At 44.9% G+C, this 27,201-nt stretch overlaps 1 protein-coding gene and 1 long non-coding RNA gene across 3 annotated transcripts in view; one reads left to right on the top strand and one right to left on the bottom strand.

Annotated features, from left to right (window-relative positions):
* Positions 1 to 10,144, top strand: part of ANOS1 (anosmin 1) — a 192,358-nt gene extending 182,214 nt beyond the window's left edge. Inside the window, exons 10-14 of the mRNA XM_057537945.1 lie at positions 4,823 to 4,917; positions 6,119 to 6,290; positions 7,029 to 7,249; positions 8,326 to 8,467; positions 9,622 to 10,144. Coding sequence (XP_057393928.1) covers positions 4,823 to 4,917; positions 6,119 to 6,290; positions 7,029 to 7,249; positions 8,326 to 8,467; positions 9,622 to 9,680 — 689 coding nt within the window. The 3' untranslated portion in view covers positions 9,681 to 10,144. The remainder of the gene's footprint in view (positions 1 to 4,822; positions 4,918 to 6,118; positions 6,291 to 7,028; positions 7,250 to 8,325; positions 8,468 to 9,621) is intronic.
* LOC103012576 (uncharacterized) overlaps positions 452 to 27,201 on the bottom strand; it is a 508,544-nt gene continuing 481,794 nt past the window's right edge. For both annotated transcript variants that reach the window (XR_009006628.1, XR_009006629.1), the window contains 3 exons: positions 6,963 to 7,398; positions 2,385 to 2,481; positions 452 to 1,794 (listed from right to left, as the gene is read on the bottom strand). This is a non-coding gene — a long non-coding RNA (uncharacterized LOC103012576). The remainder of the gene's footprint in view (positions 1,795 to 2,384; positions 2,482 to 6,962; positions 7,399 to 27,201) is intronic.

Genomic DNA, 27,201 nt, shown 5'->3' with positions numbered 1-27,201 from the left:
TGGTGTATTTTCCATCTTTGTGGAAATACCACGTTGTCTTAACTACTGTAAACTTATATTTTAAATAATAGTCCTCTAGTTTTTTACTTTTTCAAATTATCTTGACTATTCTTGGCCCTTTGTATTTTTATATAAATATCTGCATTAGTTTGTCAATTTCCACCAACACCTTCTGAGATCTTTACTGAGATTACAGTTAATCTCTGTGTCAATGACTGGAGAATTCACATCTTAAAAATCTACAAATATATCATTTTTTCAGGATTAAAAGTTTTCTCTCAGCTGTGTTTTATATCACATAGATGCTATAATACCTTCTAACATGATTATTTCAAGGTACTTGTGTTTATCTTGATCCTATTATAGATGGCATACTTTTCCTCCATTTCATTTTCTAATTTTTGTTGCTGGTATATATAAATATATTTTATTTTTTTATATTGATGATATTTTATATTTTTATATTGACTGTGAATCCAAATATATTGTTATATTACTTTGTCCATTAAAGCATTTCATCTGATGATTCTTTTCCATTTTCTATAAAAACAATCACATAGTCCATAAATAATGAGAATTATTTTGCTTCTTTCCCCTGTCTTAACACTGGCTGAGACTTTGAGTACAATATTGACTAAAAGTGATGATTGTAGACATAATGTTTATTTAAAAAATTTTTTTGGCTGTTTCATTTCTGTTTATTCAAAATAAGGATTAGTCAGAAGCACTTTTTTTCCTTGCTTTCTTCTTGGTTACTTGGTTGCTTATTTACTAGTAATTCACCAGAATATTTATATGGAAACAAGCTAACAGTATTATTTACAACTAAGAAAAGTCACTGCAAACAAGTGTCTGTAAGCAACTATTATAGGTAAAACACTGTACAGTTGTAAAGTAGTACTTGGACCAGAATAACATAGAGTTTAAGAATAAGTTCTTAAATAAGGGTGGGATCCCCTAGAGAGAAGAGGGACCAGGACCGGGCAGGACGGAACTCCAGTTTCAGGACAAAGGGGGGTGATGCAGCAGAGGACAGTGCAAGTGAGTGCTCAGAGGAACTGGAGAAAAACGGGGAGATTTGAGACAGAAGCCAAGGCGGGCAAGGGGTTTAAGAAGAGGGAGGGATGTCAGACACTGCTGAGACTGCATGTAAAGTGCTGGAAACGTGGGCCTGCAGTGATCACTATTTAAATCCAGTGATGGCAGTGGGACCACTTCAGTCAATACCTCTGCACCATAGGGTGAGGACTGGCTTAAAGGTAACATATGAAAGGGTTGTGGATGAAGATTCGTGCAGTCACTACGATTTATTTGTGACCCCTAGCCAGTACTGGGGGGCGCTTGTGTGGTCCTTCGTGGGGATGCTCGTGCAGGGAGTGGCGACGGGCTTGAGTCGCCCCACGTACACGTTCCCACCTGAAGCTGAGGGGACGCTGCCCTCTCGTTTCCGCTCTCATACTGGCAACACATCCTTTGCACGGTCTGTTTAGTGCCGTGGGTTTCTGGTCTGTTTTGTTGCATTTTCTTGCTCTTTGCTGGAGATTTGTTCTGGTTAAAGTGGCCCCAAGCATAGTGGTGGAGTGCTGCCTGGTGTTTCTCAGCCTTCTCAGTGAGAAGGCGACACGGTGCCTTCCGAGGAAGATGTGCGGCTGGCTTGTCCCCCTCCAGGTGTGAGTTCAGCGTGAAGGAATCAGTGATACGGTGCATCCAGAGAAGGAAGAGGAAAATTGCTGATTTATACATGAGGCTGCCTGTGAGGTGCTGGTCACATTGGTAGTGTGTGATGATGAAGTTCTGAAAAGGTGAAAAAGTGGCTAAATTTGTCGTTTTTGAGATGGTGATGGATTAAAAAAAAAGTACAGTGGAAGCGTTATTGTGATACTGAAAGCAAAAGAAATTTACCATCCTGCTACCCAGGATCATGAAAATATTTTCAACTAGAGTTTTTTAAGTAAAGAAATATTACAATTAATTATGACTTTATAAGAAATATATATTAAATAAGTTTTTTAAAAACACACATAAAATAAGATTATGTATTGATTGGCTGGCAAAAATGTGGTGACCAGAAGCTCACAGGAAACTAACACTGTATTTCTCCAAGAAACAGCCATCCAGAATTTGCTAATTCGGCATTCACGGTGATTTTCTAAACCCAACTTGTGTGAATAACGAGAACTGACTGTGTAGACCCACATGAGAAACGCATGCCAGTTCTTGATTAAGCTTGGAAGAGTGTGGACTGCTGTGTGTGTGTCTGAAAGAGTGCTGTGAAGGACAGCCTGTTCATTTTAATCATGTTTTAAAGAGTGGGTTTTATTCGGCTTTGGTGAAGGCAACAAATCCAGAGACAACGGCCACTGAGACGGTAGTTTGTTACTCACAGCCTCCAGGAGCAGGGAGCCTCCACACCACTCAGGCCACACGGGGAAGCACCAGGGTCGGTCAGGAAGCAGGAAACTGTGCTCAGGAGCCTTTACTCTGGGGAGCAGGAAAGGCAAGATGGTCTCAGGATTGGCTAGTTTGGATACTTTCGGTGGCTCTGGCGCAGGGGCTGTCCCCAGCTGCCTGGCACCTGGCCCTGGGGTGACGAGGGTGGTGGCCCAGAGTGTGAGGGCCCCACAGAGGAGGTGCTGGGGAGGGGGCTCTGGGTCGGCTGGTCTGCACAGGACACATAGGCCTGCGGGTGCGTTGTTTGCTATCTGGGCAGCGGCCACCCTGGGAGGGCAGTCCCGACAGGGTCGGCGAGGCTGCAAGATGTCAGAGCATCACAGATACAGAAAACAAAAAGGCGTGATTAAATAAGAGGCAAGCTGAATGCAAGGGCAATTGAGGGCAGGGGTCAAGGGTGTGGTTTTAGAAGCGCTGAGTTTGAAAAGCATCTACATGGGACAGGAAGTTGGGAACACCAGCTCCCCCAGGGAACAGCTCAGGTGAAGGTAGAAACGCAGAGCCGTCTTGGAAAGCCTTGGGCTTCGGTGAAATTCTTCACGGAGGTGGCAGATCCAGAGAGAGCGTGCGTGGACTCGGGCAGGGCGGGGTTGAGAGCTGAGGGGTCCGATGTGCTGCTGGGTGCGTCCTCTTATGAAAACACGATTATGCCGTCAGATAGGTGCGGGGTTCTTAGGAGACCTGGAGCCATGGGTATCAATTACACATCATAGAACTGGAGTGCAGCAAACTGGAACCCAGCCCTGGGTGCCCCAGACCAGGGGACGTCAGTCCTGCTCTGTGCCCGACTTTGGAACTTGCTACTCTGTCCAACACGGGAGCCACGAGCCCCGTGGAGCAGCTGAATTGTAAATTGATTTCAGTGATTTAAGAATTTGATTCCGCAGCTGCAGCAGCAGTGTGGTGACGAGGGGTCACCACACACAGAAGCTTTCGTCATGGCAGACAGTGGTGTTGGACGGTGCCCTGCCCACCCTATCCACACCGACCAGGCCCAGTGCCAGCCTCCTTCCAGGTTCCCCTCCGAGGTCAGCTCCTCCGTGAGCTGCGCCAGCGCCTGAGTGACAGGCGCAACCCTCGGCCAGGGCGCCGTCCCTCTCTCGCCCTCCGTGCCCAGCCCCCTTAGGCTTTAAGAGGCGTGAGAGCAGCTGCTCCTGGGAGGTTACTTCACTACGATGCCTAGAGCGGCACCACTTGTTGAAAGAAAGGATATGAATTCACTCAATGATTGACTTCAGACTTAATGTATAACGTACAATTCTTTTCTAAAAAAAAAAAAAAAAAGCCCTTGATGTCTGCCATGTAAAAAGTTAAAAACCTCTAGTCAGGGGGTTCCCCTTTTAGCTAAACACCGTTGGTGCCCGCTTGCTTGCTGTTTATTTTCTCAGATTGGAAGTTCTTCTTTTCTCGTTCCAAAGTGCTCGGAGCAAGTTCCCACCAGACGCACCCAATTTCATCCAAGAGTTTTCCCCTCGGAAAACCTCCATCAAACACTTGGCCTGAGCATTCGGGCGAGATGCTAATCACCCAGGGAAGCAAATGCCTTTCACACGCGGGGACACACTGGGGTGATTATTCAGCCCAGGATTGCCCGGACCTCCTTTCCCACACTCAGCGACCGGCTTCTCATCACGGTGTCTGTTTTTCCACTCGGTCGCCCAAAGTAAAGACACGTGCAGCAAACACGCTGCTCCAGCTGGAAGTGGAAATGTTTAAGGAGCCCGTGTGCTGGGCTGGCTTTGAGAGCAGGCCTTGTTTCCGTAGCGATCGCACACACCCACTGCAAGGGTGCGCTTACCGGGAGGCACCGGGAGGCTGTCCACCCAGTATCTTCTGATGAGGGGACCCTGTCACAGCAAGGCTCGAGACGGAGCACGTCTGAAGGGCCAGGTCTTCAAGTGGAGGGAGACGCTTTTGTTCCTGCCTGGGCTTCACAGCCTCTCCATCAGCTTGGTCAGAAAAATGTAGGATTCAGAGACTTGAGACGAGTCTCTCGTATAGCCTAGGAAATAAGAGAATGGCTGGCTGAGTGTTGCCCTTTGTTGGGGGATTTACTGACTGTGGACACCATGGCTAGGTTATTCTCCAGACCTCTGTGGAGTCATTTAGCTATGAGTTTTCTAATTTTTTTTTTTTCTATGTGGGTCTCGTATTTCAATTCACTTTTCCTTTGATGGTTTATTACTTTTTCCTCCGACGTCACTCTGGTCAGAGTTTTGGGAGCCCCACCTCCTCCGGCTGGTGTCCGCACTGCTGGATCACCTGCAGGCCGCCGCCGTCCTTCCCTCCCGGTCTGTCGTGCTTTAAGAACTTGCGTGCGCTGTGGCTTGTAGACGTTCTTTCTGCTGACTGGCTGGTGTTGACCTTTCAGAGCCCGGTGGCAGTCGGTATCACGTGCAGTGGCTTCCGGAAGTCTGTGCCCACAACGAGTCTGCCGGGGCGGAGGCATCCTCGGGCATGACCCAGGTGAGGAGGTGGCCGACGTGCCGGATTCTGAATGGCTTCTAGACTCACCTGATCGGGGGACAAAGCTGGACAGAGAGAGGGGCAGGCCGCGTGCCAGTGGGTAACGCGTCCTCACCGGGCTCCCTACGGGACCCACGACCAGGTGGGAGCGGGAGACCCAGGGTCACCTGTTCACTCATCCCTCGGCCCTTCACAACCTCACAGTCAGCACAGGGCGGGCCCTGAGATGCGGACATTCAGGACACAGCTCGCGGGGAGCTCCCACGACACAGGGGAAACGCTGCCAGCCTCTGGGTGTTTCATCTTAATTGCACGAAAGCTCTGAATTGTTTTCTGGATTTTGACTTGGCACCATGACCTAAAAGGTCTCATTTCCCCGGGGAATTTCTGTACGACACTATCATTCAGCATCTCCTTTGCTGCATCCCTAACTTCCACCAACTCGTCCAGGTAACGAAAGATACGGCCCGTCCTGTGACGTTCTGCCCTTAAGGGTCCCAGAGATGCTCCTGCTGCAGCTCTCGTACATGTGCACGAAGCCCTGACAACTACATCCTAGAATGGGCACGCACACCCAACAGCCAAAGGCGAGGAAACTTTGCACAAGCTCGTTAGGCCCGTCAGTGTCAGCTCTCCTGTTAGCGTAAAGTTATACCCTCAGCCTCTCACTCCGCCGCAGTTGAGTCTGGTTTTCGTAATCCAGTTTAATCGCAAAGTTCCGGCCGGCAGCAATCACAGCCCTCCCAGAAGGGGAGGAAATACACTGCTCAAGAATGTCTTCCTTTCCGTAAGGAAAAACTCACAGCTAAAGCACGCCTGTGTCTCAGAGAAGCCCGAGTTAGCTTTTTTGCATTAAAAACTTAGGTGTCTATTGACAGCTTTACCCGCCGCGCTGCCCCCCACCTCCCCCCGCTGCTGCCAGCTCACCCAGGCTGGTCACGAGGGCTGCAGGTCGGCTGCTTTGACGTGGAAGCACGGCCGTCCTGTCGGGCTCTGGAGCCTGTGTCCCACCCCGTGGGAGCCTCTCACAGCCTCTCACATAAATGAAAGCAGGGACCCTGTCTCCTTTGCGCTTTTTACGAAAGCCGTGTTGCACACGTCCCATATATAGGAAGACAGCCTTGCTGGAGGTATGATTTCCTCTCCTGCCAATTTCGTACCCTCGTGAGATTTACTGTTAGCGTATTCTCTCTCTCTCTAGGAAAATTACATGATTCTTCAAGATCTGTCATTTTCCTGCAAATATAAGGTGACCGTCCAACCCACACGGCCAAAGGGCCGCTTGAAAGCAGAAACCGTTTTCTTTACGACCCCGCCGTGCTCCGCTCTGAAGGGGAAAAGCCACAAGCACGTCAGCTGCCCCAGTGACGCAGGTACGTTTCATGTGAACTTCCAAGGTTGCGGCTGTGATGTTGGCAACCCTGTACACATTTCCAGACCGCATTTCACAAACCCAAAGTATCCCCCTTTCTAAATTGCAGCGTGACGGCCCCGTTGGGAGGTAACATACGTGTGAAGGCACGCGTTACTTCCTCATTGCAACAGCTTTGGCGAGACAGCCTTTGCTGGCGAATCAGCCCTTTAGAAATGAAGCCAAGGGTCTGTGTACTGCTTGTGCTTTGGCGCACTTTATGTAAATGATTTCACTTTTATCCCGGCCCTCTGCCATGGGCTTTACCCCGACACGCTTTCCGAACGCCCCGTCTTTACCTTCCCAAGCCTCCCCTACAACGGGGGCAGCTATTCTCAGATGCAGACCCCTGAGCGCCTTCTAGTAACTTCTGACAACTCTTGTAGTACCTTGAATATTCACCCGTCTCACTGCCGTCTCTCCTGTTCTCTAAGTGGCCAAGTCCCGCCAGATCACAAAATTCTTCCTCCGTCTCCCACCCCCAAAGCAGGACTCCCAACGTAGCCCGCAAGGGTCGGAAGCACTTGGCACGAAGGTGCAGGGCTGAGGCTGCCTCCGCACAGGTCGCCGGGGCGACCGCCTGACCCCGCGCTCCCGCCCCTGCCCCGGAGAGCGGGAACCCCACGGGACGTACCTGCCGTCGAGGGCCCCTGCGCGCTCTCCATCCCCTGACCCGGCCTTCCTCTTCCCGCTGCTCCAGGTCACGTTCATTCCAAAGTGCACGCCAAACCCGAGAACCTCTCGGCCTCCTTCGTGGTGCGGGACACGAACGTCACGGGGCGCTTCTCCTGGAAGACGAGCAAGGCCACCGTCCAGCGGCCTGTGACCGGCTTCCACGTGACGTGGGCCGAGGCCACGACCGAGAGCAGGCAGAACGGCCTTCCCAACAGCATCATCTTGCAGTCCCAGATCCTCCCGGCGGTGGGTGCCCCTCCCTCCCGGGCCCTCGGGCCGGTACCCGCGCCGCGGGGTGGTCACTCACTGTTGGCGCCCGCGTCCCATCACGCTGGGGCTAGTTGTTGCGTCGCGTGTGTACGTTTTCTTCTCCCGAGTGTATTACTTCGCAAGTACTGAAAGACACCACAAGTGCTGCTGTGAACAAACGGTCGTCTAGATGAACCGTGATTACTGGAGGCCCCTCTTCAACACACGTCTCCTGTCGACATGCGATGCACGTGGCTTAACCGTTTTCTTCTCCTTTGTGAAGCCCGTGTCCCTCTGGCCCGAGTGGACAGGCCCCGTTTGAAGGGTTAAATTTGGGGGAAAATAGCTAAGAGAACCTTGTTCTTTCTCTTTGTTTCCCCGCTTCAAATCTGGCCAGAGCCCATAATGAGTTGGCCTGTCTTCCAGGCCACTAATTCCTTGGCTTGGGAAAAAAACCCATGTATGGGCTTTTACCCGCTCTAAAAATGCTCTTAGAATACCCAACTCCTGCTCCAAAAAGAAAAAGAAAAAACAAACCAAAAAAACCCTTAAATCCCGGAAGGAAAAATTCCATGGAATTGGAAAGTAATTTTTCTATGTGTGTATATATTAGTTTTATTGAGTTTTGAGAAAAATGTGTTGGCATAAACACTGTTGGCTACGGGCACTGACAGATAGATACTGCATCTTAAGGAACACAGTGGGCTCGCTCACGGAAATGTGGATTATCAAGAATTCTTTAAACCATGGGAAAGTCTTAGGTTGAGGAATACAAAATGCGGTCCCAGGGGTGAGCGCAGAGACTGGCCCCGGCCCATCTTAACTCTGCAAGTGTCCCCAGCTGCCAAGAGCTGGGCTCTCAGTGCCGAGGCTGCCCGGCAGGGCAGGACTCTAGCAAACAAGGACAGACGTTCGACCGACCACACTGGGGTGTCAAAGCAACCGCACCCGTGTTTACATGGTGATCGCGGGCGTGCGGGCGGGAGGAAACGGGCAGAGAATGAGAGAGTCCATTGTGTGGCTCTGTGGTCAAGAGGTGCCTGACGGGGGCGTCCTCTCCTGTCCCCCCTCAGGATCGCTCGGTGCTCACGGTGCCAGGTCTGCGGCCGGCCACCCTCTACCGTCTGGAGGTGCAGGTGCTGACCGCGGGCGGGGAGGGACCCGCCACCATCAGGACCTTCCGGACCCCCGACCTCCCACCCTCGGCTGCACACAGTGAGTGCCGGGGGCCCCCGCGAGCCTTGGGGACACAGAGAAAGTCTTGGTGAAAAAACGAAAATCAACAGATCACTGCAGGTTCCTACGGATAGGGAATTCTCTCAACCTGAACTTCTTCCAGCCCTTTGTATGTGCTTTTCCTGGCGGCCACGCCTGCTGCCCGCAGCCCACCTTACACGCTTCCTGGCCCTGCTCCCTCTTCCCTCCCTTCCTTTCTGTTACTTCCTTTTCCATACTTCCATTTTTTTCCCCTGCATGATGCATGCTTTCTCCTTGTCTGTTAACCACAGATACACATGGGGGGGAAGAAAAATCTATCATCTCATATCAATCTGAATTTTTTTTTTTAAATTAAGATGTTCAAATATGACAAAATAGCAAATAGTACTTGGCTACAGGGCTTATTTTCTTAGTACATATATGTTGTTACTATAATCTATGTTACTATAATCTATATTACATGAATTTTCTTCATAATATGACCCAAATCAATCTACTTGACTTATTGCTACGTTAAAAATAATTGTCACCTATTGTTTCAAAACAATGAGCCTCTTGTTGGTTTTTAAATTACGCACTTTGCTTTTCCAGCTTAAACCTTTGACATGGCTTTTTAAGTTTATGTGTTGATAGGAAAACTGAGAAATCGTTCTAGTTTTACTTCTGTTTGTTTTTTAAAAAATGATGGATCAAATTTGCCCCAATAGCTTTCTGCACTTCAAATTTAAAGAAAAAAACCATCACCGTGGAAGAGCTTGATGGCCCCTTGCGTTTATAAGGGTTGGGTGAATGTGGTCCCGATGTTCCTCCACTGAAATTCTGTGTAATATAAGAGCATGTGTTAAGTTTTAAACTTTCTTGAGGAAATACAAAGGATTTTGGCTTGCTTATGTAATTGTAAGCCTAAAGGAAGGGGCTTGTCTTCTTTCTCTTGTGATTTTTAGCGTTAGGGAGGGAACCAAAGAGCGGGGGGGGGGAAGGCAGAGAGAAGAGAGGGAGACTGAATGTGCCTCTGCACTTTCAGAGTCAGGAGAGGAGGGAGCGCGTGCCCGGGGCCAAGGCTTTCACCACAGTAAACGCGCTCCTACTGTCTGTTCAGCCAGCCGGGTAAAGCATCACAACTGACCGATACGTCTGCTCTGTCTCCCTAGGACCCCACCTGAAACACCATCATTCACACCATTACAAGCCTCCTCCAGAAAGATACTGACCTGTTCCCGGAGACGTCTGAACCCCGAGCAAGCGTGTCAGCTCGCAGACCTTCGAGAACCGGCCGCGCCCGCTTACGGGGGCGCCGGGCCTTTCCCATAGGACCTCCCGCCCCATCTAACTTTACTGCACTAAACGCTTCTGTCTGTCTCGGACGCGCCTGGACACCAGGGACAAGTGGTGAGACGGTGGAGGTGGACACAGTTTCCTGTGAGAATGGAGAATACGAAGGCCAGGCCTGTTTCACTGCAAAATCTGTTGTTTCCATATATGGTTTAGCTATAATCTCAAGTGAATTACTGCAGATCTGAGACTTCCCTGAATTTAGAGCAGCAAATTCTCAAGAGAAACCGGCGTAACAAACACACAATTTATACACGTAATAAGCATACACATAGTAACTAAGCATCAAGTTACTCAATAAACATTTTAAAATTAAATTATTGGTTTGGTTTGCAAAATCGACTGAAGAGTATACAGTTTTTTTGGCCCTATTTATTCAAATACTTCTTAAGATGATTTTTATCACGTGATTTTTTAGCTGAAAACTTGTGACCTGCAATATGCCCATTAATTTAGACTTAAAATGTTCCCACTTCAAGCACCTAAGCTTCATTTTCTACAAAGGCAAAGAAGAGTTCAGCCTGTAAATGAGGATTTAGGGAAGACATCCACAGCAGAAAGGAGTCAGTGCCTTACGCTGCTATCCAGAGCCTGCCTTGGAGAAACTAAAAGTGTTTTCTGGGGATACTTTTTAATATTTCATCCTATACTGTAAGAGATTTTCCTGATACGCTATTTATGCTTTTCCTTAATGTGGGAAACGGCTGCTGATGTGCTTTCTTTTGCAGCTTTCATGTATCTAAAACTTGACAAAACCTCTTGCTTGAAATGAAAGAATCCCGACTATTGAATATTTTCAAATCTTTACTGAGAGTTGCCTTTTCTTAAAGAAAGCAAGCTCTTTACATGGTAGAATACTGTCCGTAATGTAGAAAAGGCGGAAGGGCTTTGGTTGGTGGAGTAGGACAGCTACTTGCCTTTGACTAACCTTCCTTCACTCTTCCAAAGGTATTATACCTTATTTGAAAAATTTCCCAGGTTCCACGCTAAGCCCTCAGAGCATGAACGCAAGTCAAACACGTTGTTAGTATACAGTATTGCAGGGTATGTCGCGGCAGCCTTAAACCAGAAATGTTTAGTTTAATATAGTTTTTTCCTCGAGGGAATACCCATATGTATGTTTTGAAACGGGCATGTATGTGTGTGTGTCTGCGTGCTTCTGTGTGTATACGTAATACACGTACGTGCACACATACACACACACACTCACAGACTCACACATACACACACATATACCTTGAGGACGGATCTGTGAACAAATTGTTCTCCCAGCTCAGCAATGGTGGATAAAGATACAGTTCTCCTAAAGAAAGATCATTAGGGTCATCTGGTTTCCCCGTCAGTATTGACACTATGAGAAAAGAGCAACTTAATCAAAATTGAACATTTTAAAGGATAGGCTTCCTTGTTTCATTACCTACCTACACAAGTAGAACGAGGAAAATTTCAGTACACTTTCCTTGGGTTTTCACGGTGGGACTTGGAACTGGTCGTTTTGCTACGTTTCCCGAAAGCCTGCGGGCGCCCTGACTGCTCCCGGTGGGGTGAAGAGGAGAGAGGGCGTGTTGGCCTTGTGAGGCTTCCCACTCTGTCTGAGAGCAGATGCCATGCAGAACGCAGACAGACCCTGTCGGTTACCAAATCGATGCCCGGCCTCAGGGAACACAGTCTGTAGGCGTGGATCCCTGAAAGAGGATATTGAAAACTGCTTCCTGTGCGTTAAAATTGTTTGAAAGTCGATAAGGCAGACAGTGTTCTGCAGCTTTGGACACGCGGCTCCGTGGGAAATCTCAGAACGGAAGTTCACGGCGCTTCTGGCTGGTTTTCTGCAGCTCCTAACGTGGCCTGGGATGGACGTTAGCACAAGGTGTCCTGAAATCACCTGGTTCCAAGAGTTACAAATTTTGAATGGAGAGAACAGGAACAGCCTTCATTTCAAACGCCCTTGAGCTTGAGCAAACACAGAGATCTTCTCTGAAACTATGTCTACTCTAGTGCTATTCCCAGCATCTGAGTTTCAAATTCTTAAAACTTCAAAAATGAAAACTTCACATCACTGGCTACAGGTTTATCTTTTACCTTAATTTGTCATGAAGAAATCCAAGTATTCATGCCAGCAAATTTTTGTACTGTTGTATAGTTTAAAATGCAGGAGTATATACATAGATACAAAATATTATTAAATTATTAAATAAGCTTAATTTTATAAAATTTAATTGTTTCTTTTGTCTGGGTAAGAGACATTGAGCAAATATATTTTCAGTTCAAATAAAGGTTCTGTAGCTTACACCTTCCTTAAAAAAAATCTGAAGCAGCTCTTACGAGCATTTCATTCTGCTATAATATTCAATAATTTACATTTTATTAGTAGTATTGGAAGAAAATGCTATTAATTAGGCAATGAGAGAAACCTGAGTTTCTTTTATGAATTTCAGTAATCTTCAATAATAGTCAAATGAACAAAAATAATTACTACTTTTTGAATTTTTAAAATTTGAGTGCCCTAATAAAGGGCTAAAAAGATCTGTTTCTTATTTTAAAACACAGTTTTAGTGGCTGACTCTCTGATACGTTTTATGGAAATTAGATGCATTTCTCTCACATGATAAAAAGTATATTAACTGATAGTATTTACTCTCTAAAAAACTGAGCTCGTCAAACATATGACATCATCAAAGACAGGTGGCTAATTCCACGTACATCGAGGCTACACGCGCTCTTTTTACTTAGAACATTCACTCCTCAGTGATGGATTTATCTGTGCTACCCCTTGTTCTAAGTGGCCTCTATGGAGCAGTTTTTATAAACGAATGTGTGCCCTTCACGTCATCTGGTGTTTTAATATGACCTATTGATGACAGGTAACTTTCTGAAATGTTTATTAAACAGAATTCAAAGTTGAAAAATAGATCTATGTCCTAGAAAGCTGGAAGAACCTACACCCGATCTATAGAGCAGGGTTTCTGCACCGCAGCACTGTTGAGGTTTGGGGCTGCACGTTTCCCTGTCCGAGGGCCCCGCCCCGGGCGCTGCAGGACGTCCAGCAGCATCGCAGGTCTCCACCCAGCAGCTGCCACGAGCACCGCCCCCGGGGGGCGAGGACAACCACAAGCTCTCCAGTCATGGCCCATGCCCTCTGGGGGGGTAAGGTCACCCCCAGTTGAGAATCACTGCTTTGTAATGTTTACTGAACAGATGAGAATTTGCCCTGTATGAGGAACCAACTAATTCGCAGGGGTAGGAACGGCTGGGAAGTGATTACACTGGACTTCAAAGCCCTTGACTGTATCTTTTATCGCCACTGAAAGTCCGATCAAAAGGCTGAAATTTGGACTTGTGTCTGTATCACGTGAGTACGAATATTAATTTTGCCCTACGAATCAGTCAGTGTCATTTGTGATAACGGCTTATTTACTTAACGCCCTTTCTTACACCATGTGCTGTGGAGTTCCTCAAGTTTACTCATTCCTACGATCGCAAATATCTCAATGTTGTTACGCAAACTTTGACGTCGTGACCAGAACACAGAGGCTAAATATCTGCTGCATGTACTTTGATTCATTTAAAACATAAATGCATAAAGATGGCGACTCTTTATCTACGGTTTTGCATGGCCAGACTGAGCTTCTTACCTCTACTGAACATTTTAGCAAGTTATACACCATTCACAGGGTGATTAACAGGTCTGTATGTGAAGCTGTTATGACTTTTTCTTGACTTAATTATAGTGTGCAGATAACATAATGGCTACCTTCTCATCCAAATGGCCTGTAGAAATCATGTCCCTTAGAGAGGTCATTGAAAGTCAATATTTATTTATGTATGTAATAAAAAATGTTTGATTTCTGTGTGTGTCTATTATGTTATTTAGGGAGAAGTAATCTTGTAAAAAAAAATTTGTAAAAAACAAAAAAGCACTGTAAATAGGCTGATACTCCGTGACTCATTATTTTCATGTTAGAGTCTGTACATACTGATTCCGTAATAAAGGATCTTTAAACCCACGCAGTGGACTAGACTCGTTTCCTGAAAACACACACGCATGCACACACACGCACACACATGCACATTTTCTTTCCATTTAAAAAGAAAAATTAACAGTTTCCTACGGCCCCAGAGAGATGCAAAAAGCCTCACTCCCCTGTCAGTACGAAGGGAATTTGAGGTCTGGTAAGTGCAACAAGGCAGCACGTCAGCCTGAAGAAGGTATCCTGGACTTGGACAGTCGGCGCTTCAGCGTTCTTTCGTCGCGTTTACAGCCCTGACTCCTGATGGTTTTGGTGGCATTTTCTATCAATAGTCTACAAGTTTAAATCGCTCCCCGCCCCCAGGATGTATCCATAAAAGGCCAGGTATGTGCAGCGCTAATAAGCTTTCACCCACACCCCGGTGTTTTCAACACCAAAGGCCAGTGAGGGCTGCGGTCTCCGCTCCCCGTGCAGCGTCTGGAGAGGTCCCGGCGGCCGCCACGCTGGCAGGCACTGTGCCCACAGCATCTCCACGGGGGACTTAGAAGAGTGCTCTTCCATAAAGCACGAGGAGGAAGGTGTTAACGTACGGAAGCCGGGATTATTTTTCTCCCCATAAAATCACCTATTTATTTATTTGACACTCACTCAGCAGAAACGTCCTTAGTCTCCGCCGTTGCCTGGTCCCGCTCCACAGCTGGGACACTGACCAAGCCTGACAGGTGCCAGGTTTTCAGGGGTCTCCCTCTAGGAGAAAGAGACGGGCAATAAGGACATCGCCCGTGTGAAAAGCCAGGGGGTGAAAAGGCCGCGCAGTGCCGCGTTGGGGTGCTGAGGATGGAGGTTCAGGCAGGACGCATTGCGGGCTCACCGTTCAGCTAAGCCCCGACGGATGGGAAGAAGCGGTGGCCGTGGCCGGGGACCCACGCTGAGACGGGGGCACAGCCCTGGGGCGCGAGCCTCTCGGCTGTGCGTCTGGGGTTACTGCCGAGGGGCGTCCGAGCCACTTGTCCTTCCTTTGGTCTTTCCTAGTCGCTACTTCAAAATGATGGGATTTGCCTGACAAAAATCACGTAATCGTTTGTTTTGTTTCTTTGTAATCAGAAGCCGTTACAGGGACAGAGTCTGAAAATTACTGGCCGCTGACCAGAACGAACAAACAATGGTGATAGATTCTTTGTAAACAGTATTAGCGACACCTAAGAATCTGGACGCAAACGGTGCCCTGTTGCTTGACTGCAGTTTTGTGAACTTTCTAGACCAGGAAAGTCCATGGAGGCAGAAGACAGATGGGTGGTTGCCTGGGGCTGGGGGGAGGGGATGGGAAGTGACTACTTCATGGGGGACGGGGTTTGCTTTTGGAGTCGGTGAGACTGTTTTGGACCTGGACAGAGGGGATGGCTGCGCACTTTGAACGTGAGCTAAAGGCCACTGAATTACACACTTAAACTGGCCCGGTTGATGTCATGCGAGTCTTAACTTCAATAGAAACAAATACTGGCAATACCACCTCATTGCCAAACACAAACGCACGCATATATCGTATTCAGTTTCAGTAGTAAGTGAAACTTATTTGCAGGGTAACTTATCCCTCTGATTTTCAAGTGAAAAGTAAGCAGAAGTGACGCCGCAGACGGCACGTTCCTGGCCTTGATCTTGACCAGGGAGAGGCTGGGTTCAGTCCCACTCCTCCCAGGCATCCTGTCGGAGGTGGCGCCCCTCCTGCCGCTGAGCCCCAGGGCCAGCTGGCTGAGCCACCGAGGCTTCAGCACCGAGGTCCCACCGGCCCCGGCCCCCCAGCCTCCTCCCACCTGTGACGCTGCCCTTGTCTGAGCCGGGGTCTGAGGCGTCACCGCCCCACAGCTGCGGGCCCGTTGCCCCTCCGACTGGTGTCCACCCTCCCTGCTTCCAGCCACCCCTGCCACGGGCGGAGGGACTGTGGGCTCCTGGCCCAGAGCCCGGGCTTGCGACTTACAAGAGAAACTCCACTTCCACACATTCTTGACCCCCTGAGCTAGACTATGGGGCCCACAGGGGTGGAGGGCTGGTGGAGGGCCGTGGCAGAGACTCGAAACCAATGAACGTTTTCAGTAGTTTCCTTTGCGGAGAGGCTTTCACGCAGGTGTGTCTTGGGAACATGACTTTGTTATAAATTGGAGAACATGTTTACGGACAACAGCCGCTTACGGAAAATGTCATGCTCGGCGAGCTGGCTGTGGGTGACAGGGAGAATTTTTAAAAGAGTAGGAACTGGGCCCCCTCTTGTGCTGTGACACATGTTGTGTGACGGTCACGTTCCACCCCCCCCCACTACAGTTTGCAGCCAGATCGGGGGCCGACAGGTCCCGGGAGACCCAGGCCCCAGGCGACAGCACCAACAATTCAACTCCTGCAGCCGCTGCGCCCCTGCCCCAGCGCCAGCCAACTCCACACTGCAGCCAAGCACTAGGTCTGCAACGAACACAACGGACAAGGGGGCACAACCTTGGCCTGCCTCTGGGCAGGACCGCGGATGCCTGCACAGGCAGTGGGTAGGGTGCTGTGACCACGCGGGCCTCAGTGCTCCCCCCCTCACCTCCCTGCGGACAGAGCACACACTTAAGGGCAATAGAGCCTTATCAAACCTGACCTTCAAGGCTTCTACTCCAACGCCTAGGGAGCAGACCCTGCCCCCCGACAGGGCTGTGACAGCCGTGGAGCAAAGGGGAGGCCCCGCCTAACATCCAGTGCAGGCTCTGGTCACAATGCCCATCGCACCCCCTATCAAGGGGATAACGGCCAGCACAGCAAAGAAAGATGTGACTGGCATCCATACCAAAAAAGCCCTCACACCAAAAATACTGGACTCACAGTTGACATGGAAACACTCCCGCATACAAATACCCCTTCAGACCACAGGAGATAACTGTTTCTCCTAAATTCACAGAGACAAAGAAAGTAAAATGAAAAAGCAGACAAACTACACCCAATTAAAACAACAAGAGAAGCCCCCTGAAAGAACAAATAATGAAACGGACCTCACCAGTCTACTTGACCCTGAATTCAAAAAGGAGGTAATAAAAATGCTAAAGGAATTAAGAAAGATTATTGATAGAAATGCAGAGTACTGTAACAAGGGAGTAGAAAGTATAAAGAGGAACCAGTCAAAATTAGACAACTCAATTGCCGAGATAACAACCGATCTAGAAGCAATGAATAGAAGACTAAGTAATGCAGAAGAATGAATAAGTGATCTGGAAGACAGAATAAGGGAAATCACCCAATCAGAACAGCAGACAGAAGACAAATGAACAAAATGAAAGCAACATAACGAGATCTATTGGATAATATAAAGCATGCCAACCTACACATAATAGGGATCTCAGAAGGAGAGGAAGAGAAAAGGGGATTGAAAATGTGTGCCAAGAAATTATGGCTGAAAACATCCCAAACCTAAAGAAGGAAACAGATATCGAGGTACAGGAAGCACAGAGTGTTCCAAACAAGATGAACCAAACAGACCCACACCAAGACATACCATAATTAAAATGGCAAAACTTAATGAGAGGATTCTAAAAGCAGCAAGATAAAAATAGTCAATTACAAGTGAACCCCGACAAGGCTACCAGCTGCTTTCTCTGCAGAAACGTTGCAGGCCAGAATACAGTGGCAAGATACATTCAAAGTCCTGAAAGGGAAAACCCTGCAACCTAGGATACTCCACCCAGCAAGATTATCATTTAGAATAGATGGAGGGAAAGAATTTCTCAGTGAAGCAAAAACTGAAAGAATACAGCAATACTAAACCTATCCTAAAAGAAAAATGTAAAGGCCCTCTCTACCTAGAAAAGAAGCAAGAATCTATAGGAAAGGGAAAATCACAATAGGAAAAGCACATACGTAAAAGGACTGAAGATCACCTAGGTAAGCCAGTACACAGATTAAAAAAGAATCAAAACAATTCTGTAAAAGTGATTATAACTACAATTAACAGCAAAAGGATAAACAATATTAAGGTGTAAAATAGGACATTAAAATCACAAAATGTAGGGGAGGGAAGTAAAAAAATGTAGATCTTTTAGAATGTGTTTGAACTTATATTACTATCAGTCAAAAGCAAGTAGGTATAGTTATGGGTTAACATACCCAGGGTAACCACAAGTCAAAAACATACAAGAGATTCACAAAAGCCAAAAAGAAAGAAACTCAAGCATATTATAAAAGAAAACCATCACATCACAAAAGGAAAAACAAAAAAGAAGAAATGAACAGAGAAGAACTACAAAACGAACTGCGAAACAAAGTTTAAAATGGCAATAAGGACACACCTATCAATAATTACTCTAAATATCAATGGACAAAATGACACAATCAAAGGACACAGAGTGGAAGACTGGATAATAAAACAAGAACCTACAATATGCTGCCTACAAGAGACACACTTTAGGGTCAAAGACATATACAGACTGAAAGTGAGGGGATGGAATACCTATCAGAACGGCTATCATCAAAAAGAACACAAATAACAAATGTTGGTGAGGATGTGGAGAAAAGGGAACCCTTGTACACTGTTGGTGGGAATGTAAATTGGTGCAGCCACTGTGGAAAACAATATGGAGGTTTCTCAAAAACCTAAAAATAGAACTACCATATGACCCAGCAATTCCACTCCTGTGTATATATCTGAAAAAAACAAAAACATGAATCCAAAAAGATACATGCACCCCAATGTTCATAGCAGCATTATTTACAACTGCCAATATATGGAAGCAACCTAAGTGTCCATCAACAGAGGAATGGATAAAGAAGATGTGTATACACACACACACACACACACACACACACACACATACACACACACAAACACACACACACACAGGAATACTACTCAGCCATAAAAAATGAAAATATGCTATCTGCAGCAACATGGATGACTTGGAGGGCATTATGCTAAATGAAATAAGTCCGACAGAGAAAGACAAACACTATATGGTAACACTTATGTGTGGAATCTAAAAAATAAGACAAACCAGTGAATATAACAAAAAAGAAGCAGACTCACAGATATAGAGAACAAAGTCCTGGTTACCAGTGGGGGTGTGGAGGGACAATATAGGGGTTGGAGACTGGGAGATACAAATTATTGGGTGTAAGACAAGGATGTATTGTACAACATGGAGAATATAGCCAATATTTTGTAATAACAGAAAATGGAGTGTAATCTTTAAAAATTATATAAAATTTTTAATTGAAAAGTAAAATATTTACAAATAAAAATCATAAGTTAAAAAAGATATTTTCCTGCAACCTGAAAAAAATGGGTCAAAGATCAAATTTAAGAGGAAATCAGAAAATACCTTGAGACAAATGACAATGAAAATACAACTTTACAAAAATCTAGGGGATGCAGCAAAAGCAGTTTTAAGAGGGAAGTTCTCAGCAGTACCTGCCTTCCTCAAGAAACAAGAAAAATCTCAAACAACCTAACGTACCACTTCAAAGAATTAGAAAAAGAACAAACAAAACCCAAAGTCAGAAGAAGGAAGGAAATAATAAAAATCAGACAGGAAATAAACAAAACAGAGATCACAAAAACAAAAAGATCAATAAAACCAAGAGCTGGTTTTTTTAAAAGATAAACAAAACTGACAAAACTATAGCCAGGCTCATGAAGAATAAAGGAGAGAGGACCCAAATAAACAAAATAAGAAATGAAAGAGGAGAAATAACAACTGGTACTGCAGAAATACAAAAAATCATAAGAGAAAACTATAGTTTTCCATAGTTAGTTACATGCCAATAGTTACATGCCAACAAACTGGACAGCCTAGAAGAAATGGGCAACTTTCTGGAAACACACAGCCTGCCAAAACTGAGTCAAGAAGAAATAAGTAACTGTAATAGACTGATCGCTAGAAGTGAAATAGAATCTTTAAAACAAAAACAAAAAACAAACAAACAAACAAAAAAACCTCCGAGCAAACAAAAGTGCAGGACTGGACATCTTCACTGGGTAATTATACCAAACATACAAAGAAAAACTTATACTTATTGTTCTCAAACTATTCCAAAAGATTGAAGAGGAGGGAATATACCCAAATTCTTTCTATGAAGCCACCATCACCCTGATACTAAAACCAGACAAAGACACTACAAGAAAGTAAAAGTACAGGCCAATATCTTTGATAAATACAGATGCAAAAATCCTTAACAAAATATTAGCAAACCAAATCCAACAATACATCAAAAGAACCATACACCATAATCAAGTTGGATTCATTCCAGGTTCACAAGAATGGTTCAACATACACATATCAATCAACGTGATACACCACATTAACAAAAGAAAAGACAAAAACCACATGATCATTTCAACAGAAAAAACATTTGATAAAATTCAATGTCCGTTCATGATAAAAAAAGACTCTCACCAAAGTGGGTATAGAGGGAACATATCTTAACATAATAAAAGCTATTTATGATAAACCCACAGCCAACATAATTCTCAACAATGAAAAGCTGAAAAGCGTCCCACTAAATTCAGGAACAAGACAAGGATGCCCACTCTTGCCACTTCTACTGAACATAGTATTGGAAATCCTAGTCACAGCAGTCAGACAAGAAAAAGAAATAAAAGGTATCCAAATTGGAAAGAAAGAGGTAAAATGGTCACTATTAGCAGTTGATATGATAATCTATATAGAGAACCCCAAAGACTCCATACAAAAACTATAAGAACTAATAAATGAAGTCAGCAAGGTAGTAAGAGAGAAAATCAACATACAGAAATCTGTTGTATATCTTTACACTAACAATGAAATATCAAAAAAAAAAAGCAACAAGCCAATCCTGTCTAAAATTTCATTAAAAAAAAATACCTAGGAATAAAGTTAATCAAAGAGGTGAAAGACCTATATGCTGAAAACTATAAAACACTGATAAAGGAAAATGAAGATGATTCAAAGAAATGGAAAGATATCCCATGCTCTTGGATTGGAAGAATTAATATTGTCAAAATGGCCATACTACTTGAAGGAATCTATAGATGTAATGTGATCCCTATTAAAATACCCATATTTTTTCACAGAACTAGAACAAATAATCCTAAAATCTGTATGGAACCACCAAAGACCCAGAATTGCCAAAGCAATCCTGAGGAAAAAGAACAAAGCTGGAGGCATAACCCTTGCAGACTTCAGACTATCCTACAAAGCTACAATAATCAAAACAGTGTGGTACTAGCAAAAAAACAAAAACAAAAAAACCCCAGACATATAGATCAATGGAACAGAATAGAGAGCCCAGAAATTAACCCACACACCTATAGTAAATTAACCTATGACAAAGGAGGCAAGAATATATAATGGAGAAAAGACAATCTCTTGAGCAAGTGGTGTTGGGAAAGCTGGACAGCAGCATGTAAATCAATGAAGTTAGAATACTCCCTCACACCATACACAAAAATAAACTCAAAATGGCTTAAAAACCTAAATGTAAGACATGATACCATAAAACTCCTAGAAGAGAACATAGGCAAAACATTCTCAGACATAAATCATAGCAATATTTTCTTAGATCAGTCTCCCAAGGCAAAAGAAATAAAAGCAAAAATAAACAAATGGGACCTAATCAAACTTAAAAGCTTTTGCACAGCAAAGGAAACTATCAACAAAATGAAAAGACAACCTAATGAATGGGAGAAAATATTTGCAAACGACACGACTGACAAGGGATTAATATCCAAAATATACAAACAGCTTATACAACTCAATGACAAAAAAAAAACAAACAACCCAATCAAAAAATGGGCAGAAGACGTAAACAGACATTTCTCTAAGGAAGACATACAGATAATCAACAGGCACATGAAAAAGACGCTCAGCATTGTTAATTATTAGAGAAATGCAAATAAAAGCTACAATGAGGTATCGCCTCATACAGGTCAGAATGGCCATCATCAAAAGGTCTACAGTTAATAAACGCTGGAGAGGGTGTGGAGAAAAGGGAACCCTCCTACACTGTTGGTGGGAATGTAAATTGGTGCTGCCACTATGGAGAAAAGTATGGAGGTTCCTTAAAAAACTAAAAATAGAGCTACCATATGATCCAGCAATCCCACTCCTGGGCATTTATCTGGAAAAAATAAAATCTCTACTTCAAAAAGATACATGTACCCCAATGTTCATAGCACTATTTACAATAGCCAAGACATGGAAAAACCCAAGTGCCCATCAGATTTAAGAAAATGTGTCATACACACACGCGCGCGCACGGGCACACACACACACACAGAGGAATATTACTCAGCTGTAAACAAGAATGAAATATTGCCATTTACAGCAACGTGGATAGACCTAGAGATTATCATACTAAGTGAAGTCAGTCAGACAAAGACATATGTTATATCATATCATTTACATGTGAAATCCAAAAAGTAATACAAATGAATCTATATACAAAACAGAAACAGACTCACAGACATAGAAAATAAACTTATGGTTACTAAAGGGGCAAAGGGAACAGGGGGATAAATTAGGAGTATGGGATTAACAGTTACACACTACTATACATAAAATAGATAAGCAGCACAGATTTACTGTATAGCACAGGGAACTATATTTAATTTCCTGTAATAACTGCAATGAAAATTAATCTGAAAAAATATATATAAATATATAACTGAAGCATTTTGATGTACACCTGAAACTAACACAATATTGCAAATCAACTATACTTCAACAACAACAAAAAAGAAGTAAAGGGAAATTATTACCCTAGAATTTCATCCGGTTTCCCTCAATGGTTAACATCTTCCAAAACTGTACTGTAGTACAGTATCATAACCGGGAAACTGCCATCAACACCATCCATAGAACTTATTCAGCTGTCATTGGATTTACATGTGCACATGTGTGTTTGTATTTAGTTCTATGCGATTTTATTATATGTGTACGTGCCATTGTTTTTTAAGGAAAAGAACATCTAAAATACCATAACTTAAAGAAATTCATTTTAAGGAAGTATTGTATATTTTTGCAATTTCCCTCAGGTTGAATGCTATTTGCTTCATGGATGATTTTAACTTTAATGCTATCGAAATGATCAACTCAATATGCGTTTGATACTGTCTTGAATTTCAGGCAATGAATTGTTTTCCTAAAGCTGCATGCATACCAGTTCTGTCTATAAAGATCTGTCTTGTCCAATGAAACTAAATTTATGTATAAGTAAAATCCACAGATTTGAAAACTCATTTCATGGATTGAGAGGAATGTAGGTGCATATTTATGATCTAGAAGTGGGTTTTAGGGAGGAAAAAAACAGGAACGGTGAACTTCATTCCTGTTTAGCAAGTCAGACCTTGCCTAAAGTAGGAAATAGATCTGGGTTTCAGATGAACATAACACTTAAAGGTAAGTTCGGAACAAACACCTCCAGTTGTGAGCATGCGTCCCACCCCGGCTCAGATGCTTTCAAAACCAGTTGCCTATTAGATCCCAGGGGAGTTTTAACCAGTGTCCTCCGGCACCTTCAGGTCTGGAGTGAAGCGTGGACATCAGGGCTGTTTCAAAGGGTCCCTTGGTAATTCTAAGATGTGCCCATGGTGAGAACCAGTCCTCCTCACCCTGAGGAGGCGCTGAATAGTACATGTTATAAACATCCTGCTTGTGGAGCTGAAGAAGTAAAAGTCACACTAAAGCATCACATTCTGATTACACCGGAGTGAACCGAAGTTTTTCTCCCCTAGTTTATGCTTCAGTAAATGATACCTAAAGATGTAGCTGCAGATCTGAGGATGCACGCAGATATATACAGGTGTAGACGGATGTAGGTATTCCTATACACAGGCGTCTCCCGTTCAGTCTTTTGGGTGTAAGTGAGAATTTATTGTGGGACACATTGATAAAACACAGGGGAGTCAAATCTAGTTTTGGATATTCTAGTGTGTGTGTTAGTAGAAATTACATTTCTTTCCTGGCTGTTGTGGAAGACCTTTCACAGAGGCAGCTTAAGTGGTTTAAATGCAGTCTTGGGGAGCCAATTAGAATAGAGCAGTCAGCGTACTTACAGCCCCGGGTCGTGTGCGATCCAAACCTGACTCCGACTGACCTTTTCACCCCAGGTATCTCTCTCCTCATCTCAAACAACGGCCCATCACATGCAGTTGGGTTCATTACCAATAATGGAAACCATCCCTCATTCCTTTGTGGATTGGACACGCCTGGTATTGCACTGGGTTGATCGTCTGATTATAAGACACCCTTTGTATCTTACTAGAGAAACGGCTAATAGAATCAACCCCAGAGCTAACACTGAGAGGACAAACTGTAAAGCACTTGGCTGAGGGTGCTATTTGCATTAACTCATTCATTTCTACCATCCAGGAGGCAGACAGCATCTGCAGGCTCACAAGTATGAGACATAAATGGTTTAAGTCAATTGCTCAGATCAGGTAGCTGGTGAGTTCCAGAGCATGAAGATGAACCCAGGCCACAAATGTCAGGCCAGCACCCTAGCCGGTAACCACTGAACTCTGTCTGCCAGCCTGTCCTCCATCAGCTCCAGTTACAAAATTAACCACTGAACTCTGCCTGCTAGGCTGTCCTCCATCAGCTCCAGTTACAAAAGATACCGTGTAGCCTTTATAAGTAAGCACGGGATCTTATATATGTGTGTATAAGTAGATGCTTATGAAATACTACGTATATATGTTTATAAAATACTATGTATATATGTGTAACATATGTAGATATATATATATGAAATGTAAATGATACGAAATATATCTTTTTATGTATATATGTGACTTGCTAGGTAGGAGGGTTTTTGCTTGTTTGTTTATCCGGTTTTGATTTTGTTTTTGGAGTTACCCTCACGGATTCCCTGAGAACCTGGATGGTGGAATGTCCCTAGGGCTTCTGGACTGATTGTAACATGCAGCCAGACAGAGAACCACTGCCTTACGGGGTCGTCCAAACTCTCAGACAGAGCTGAAGGCTTTTGCGATGTGGCCACAGAATAATTTTCTTGCAGTATGGCTTGGGTTTGGCGACTGGAACGCAGACTAATAGATATGGGTAACCGTGAAGTTCTTTTACAAAATCTTTTCCTTTTTTCTCTCCTCCTTCCCTTACCCAGATAGCAGGGGAGAAATCATAACTGTTTTATTATTTTACACAGAAAATCGTCCTCACATGTTTGTTTCTGAGTAAATTTGGGAAACCAGGAGACATACTTTTAAGGACTTGGTTGACCATCTGAATAAAAGTGCTGCATTTATACAGTCATCAGTTTTGTTTGCAATGACTCACCCTGGGGTTGGCAAATACTTGCCAGTCAGATGGTAAATTTGGAAGTCTGCCTAGAGGGTGTAAGAAAAGAATTAAAAAGAAGCTCCTTTTTGCAGGTTTGATGTGACTGAATGTTCCGGGTGGTCTGGAATACAGAACAGGTGGTGAGGTCTGTACTCTATGCTCATGCCATGTTTCTGAGCTCTCGATATCTGCCCAGTCCTTAGACTGCAAGTTGAAGATGCATTTACAGGGGCAGGTGTTTCCCAGTACTTTTTTTTTTTTATTTTTATTGTATTTGTATATAAATAAGTGATTATTGGATGAACTCTATCAAAGGTTAAACACATATATCATGGGGTAATTATTTTCCTTAAAACACGTTTATTGACTAAGCAGTAGATGGAAGGCCCAGTATCCCTGTTTGTCTACGTGAGGATAATTACAATTTCTTCCAAAATAATTGCATGCAATGGTTTAAGATTTGACAGTGAAAGGATTTACTAGTCCTCTGTTCCCAGAGGTAGTCATGCAAGAGGGAAGAGTTGCTGAAAGACGCCCCAATATTTGCAGGAACAATGATGCAAAGCATTTCCGTACTTTCCTTATCATCAGATTCACTCACACTTCTTCCTCCAAAACATCAGGGTGTGACTCGGTTCCAGGCTGACGTGTTGTCACCCGCCTCCCCCAACCCCATCTATAGGACTGTCCCTTGGGATCTCCCAGAGGCTCCCAGAGGTGTTCCAGACCGAAGCCCAGGCCCAGTTCTGTTCACGGGGCAGGAAAGGCACAGTGTTACCTTCTGTGACCTAGATTTAAAAGTCATGCAGGGTCACTTTCACCCCTATTGTGTTCATAAAAAAATGTGTCACTAAAGCTAGCCAGTCTTCAAGGGAAGAATTTTGATTCTTCAAACTCCATCCCTTGAAAAATGATTATGTAATTCGTGGTATTCAAATCTATGACATTCTGATTAGAACAAGATAGATTTATATGCCTTGACATGGACAGTTCAACAAGATGTATTAATGGATGAGAAAGGCAAGTTGAAGAACAATGCATATAGTTTGAACTTATGTAAAAAGATTTTGCAGCCTGCAGCTGTGGTCCGAGCGCTGGCGTGAACGCTCCACACGGCGTGCACAAAACCCCCGGGCACCTTCACCCCTGTGCGTTTACAGGTGCCGGACTGTCGTTTGGCCACGTGCCAGCTTCCCGAAGAACCAATGAAGCCAAAACATCAGCATTTATCCAGTTGCTGACAAGCCAGCACCTGTAAAAAGCCAAAGACGACACCGGGGGATGCGGGTGGGAGTCACCCAGGGCGCAGCATCTCCATCCCGCCCGCGGGCTTGGCAGCGCAAGCTGGCCAAATGCAGCCCCGCTGTGTTACGTGAGATCAGCTTGAATCAACACGCATTTTACAGCAGAGAGCACGGCTGAGGGCCTGAAACCTGTCTCTTATGGAGACGGACGGCGAGCTCTGTGGAGTCTCCAAAAGTCTTCAAGAGATGAACCTTGGGCATGATTTTTTTTTTAACCGCCTTTGGGAGTCATTTTTGAGGGTTGCTTTTTGCTGTGGAGTTTTTGGTCCATCCTCATCACCCCCCCCACAGAGCATGTAGGGCTCGGCTGGAGCCTGTTTTCTTGATGTCTGTCCAGAATCAAAAGGCAAGGATGCTTTAGTCCCAGAAACAAAGGCTGGGCTTTGGGGGTGGGAGGGGGCCTTCCAGTCAATGCTGGCTTAAAGGGGGAGAGCTTATCCGCGTCCACAAGTGCACTTTGTCGACCCAGGGAGGCCTGTACGGCTGACCGCCCTGCTCAGTGATGAACTGCTGATGGTGGGTGGGAGGTGGGAAATGGAAGCGGGACATCTGATCAGGAAATCACTCGGAAGCTCCAGCCCACTGGGGAGCCAATGCAGACAACGGGCCTCGATGCTGCTGGCCACCAGGGAAGCTCTGAAAATGCAGCTTGGAGTCCAATCCAGTAACTCTCCAAGCCACGCTTTCTCGAGAAAGCCAGAGTCTATGCATCCCCATGAGTGTCTACGCTTTATCGCTGCATTTGAAACTGGTATGCCACTCCTTATTAACTTGCTTAAAAATTGGTGCTCTCAACCACTGCGTGATCTTCCAGACTTTTCTGTACAGTGGCA

This window comes from Balaenoptera acutorostrata, chromosome X (genome assembly GCF_949987535.1).
Source record: "Balaenoptera acutorostrata chromosome X, mBalAcu1.1, whole genome shotgun sequence".
In the NCBI taxonomy this organism is placed as follows: Eukaryota; Metazoa; Chordata; class Mammalia; order Artiodactyla; family Balaenopteridae; genus Balaenoptera; species Balaenoptera acutorostrata.
This window is presented reverse-complemented; position numbering and strand designations above follow the sequence as displayed.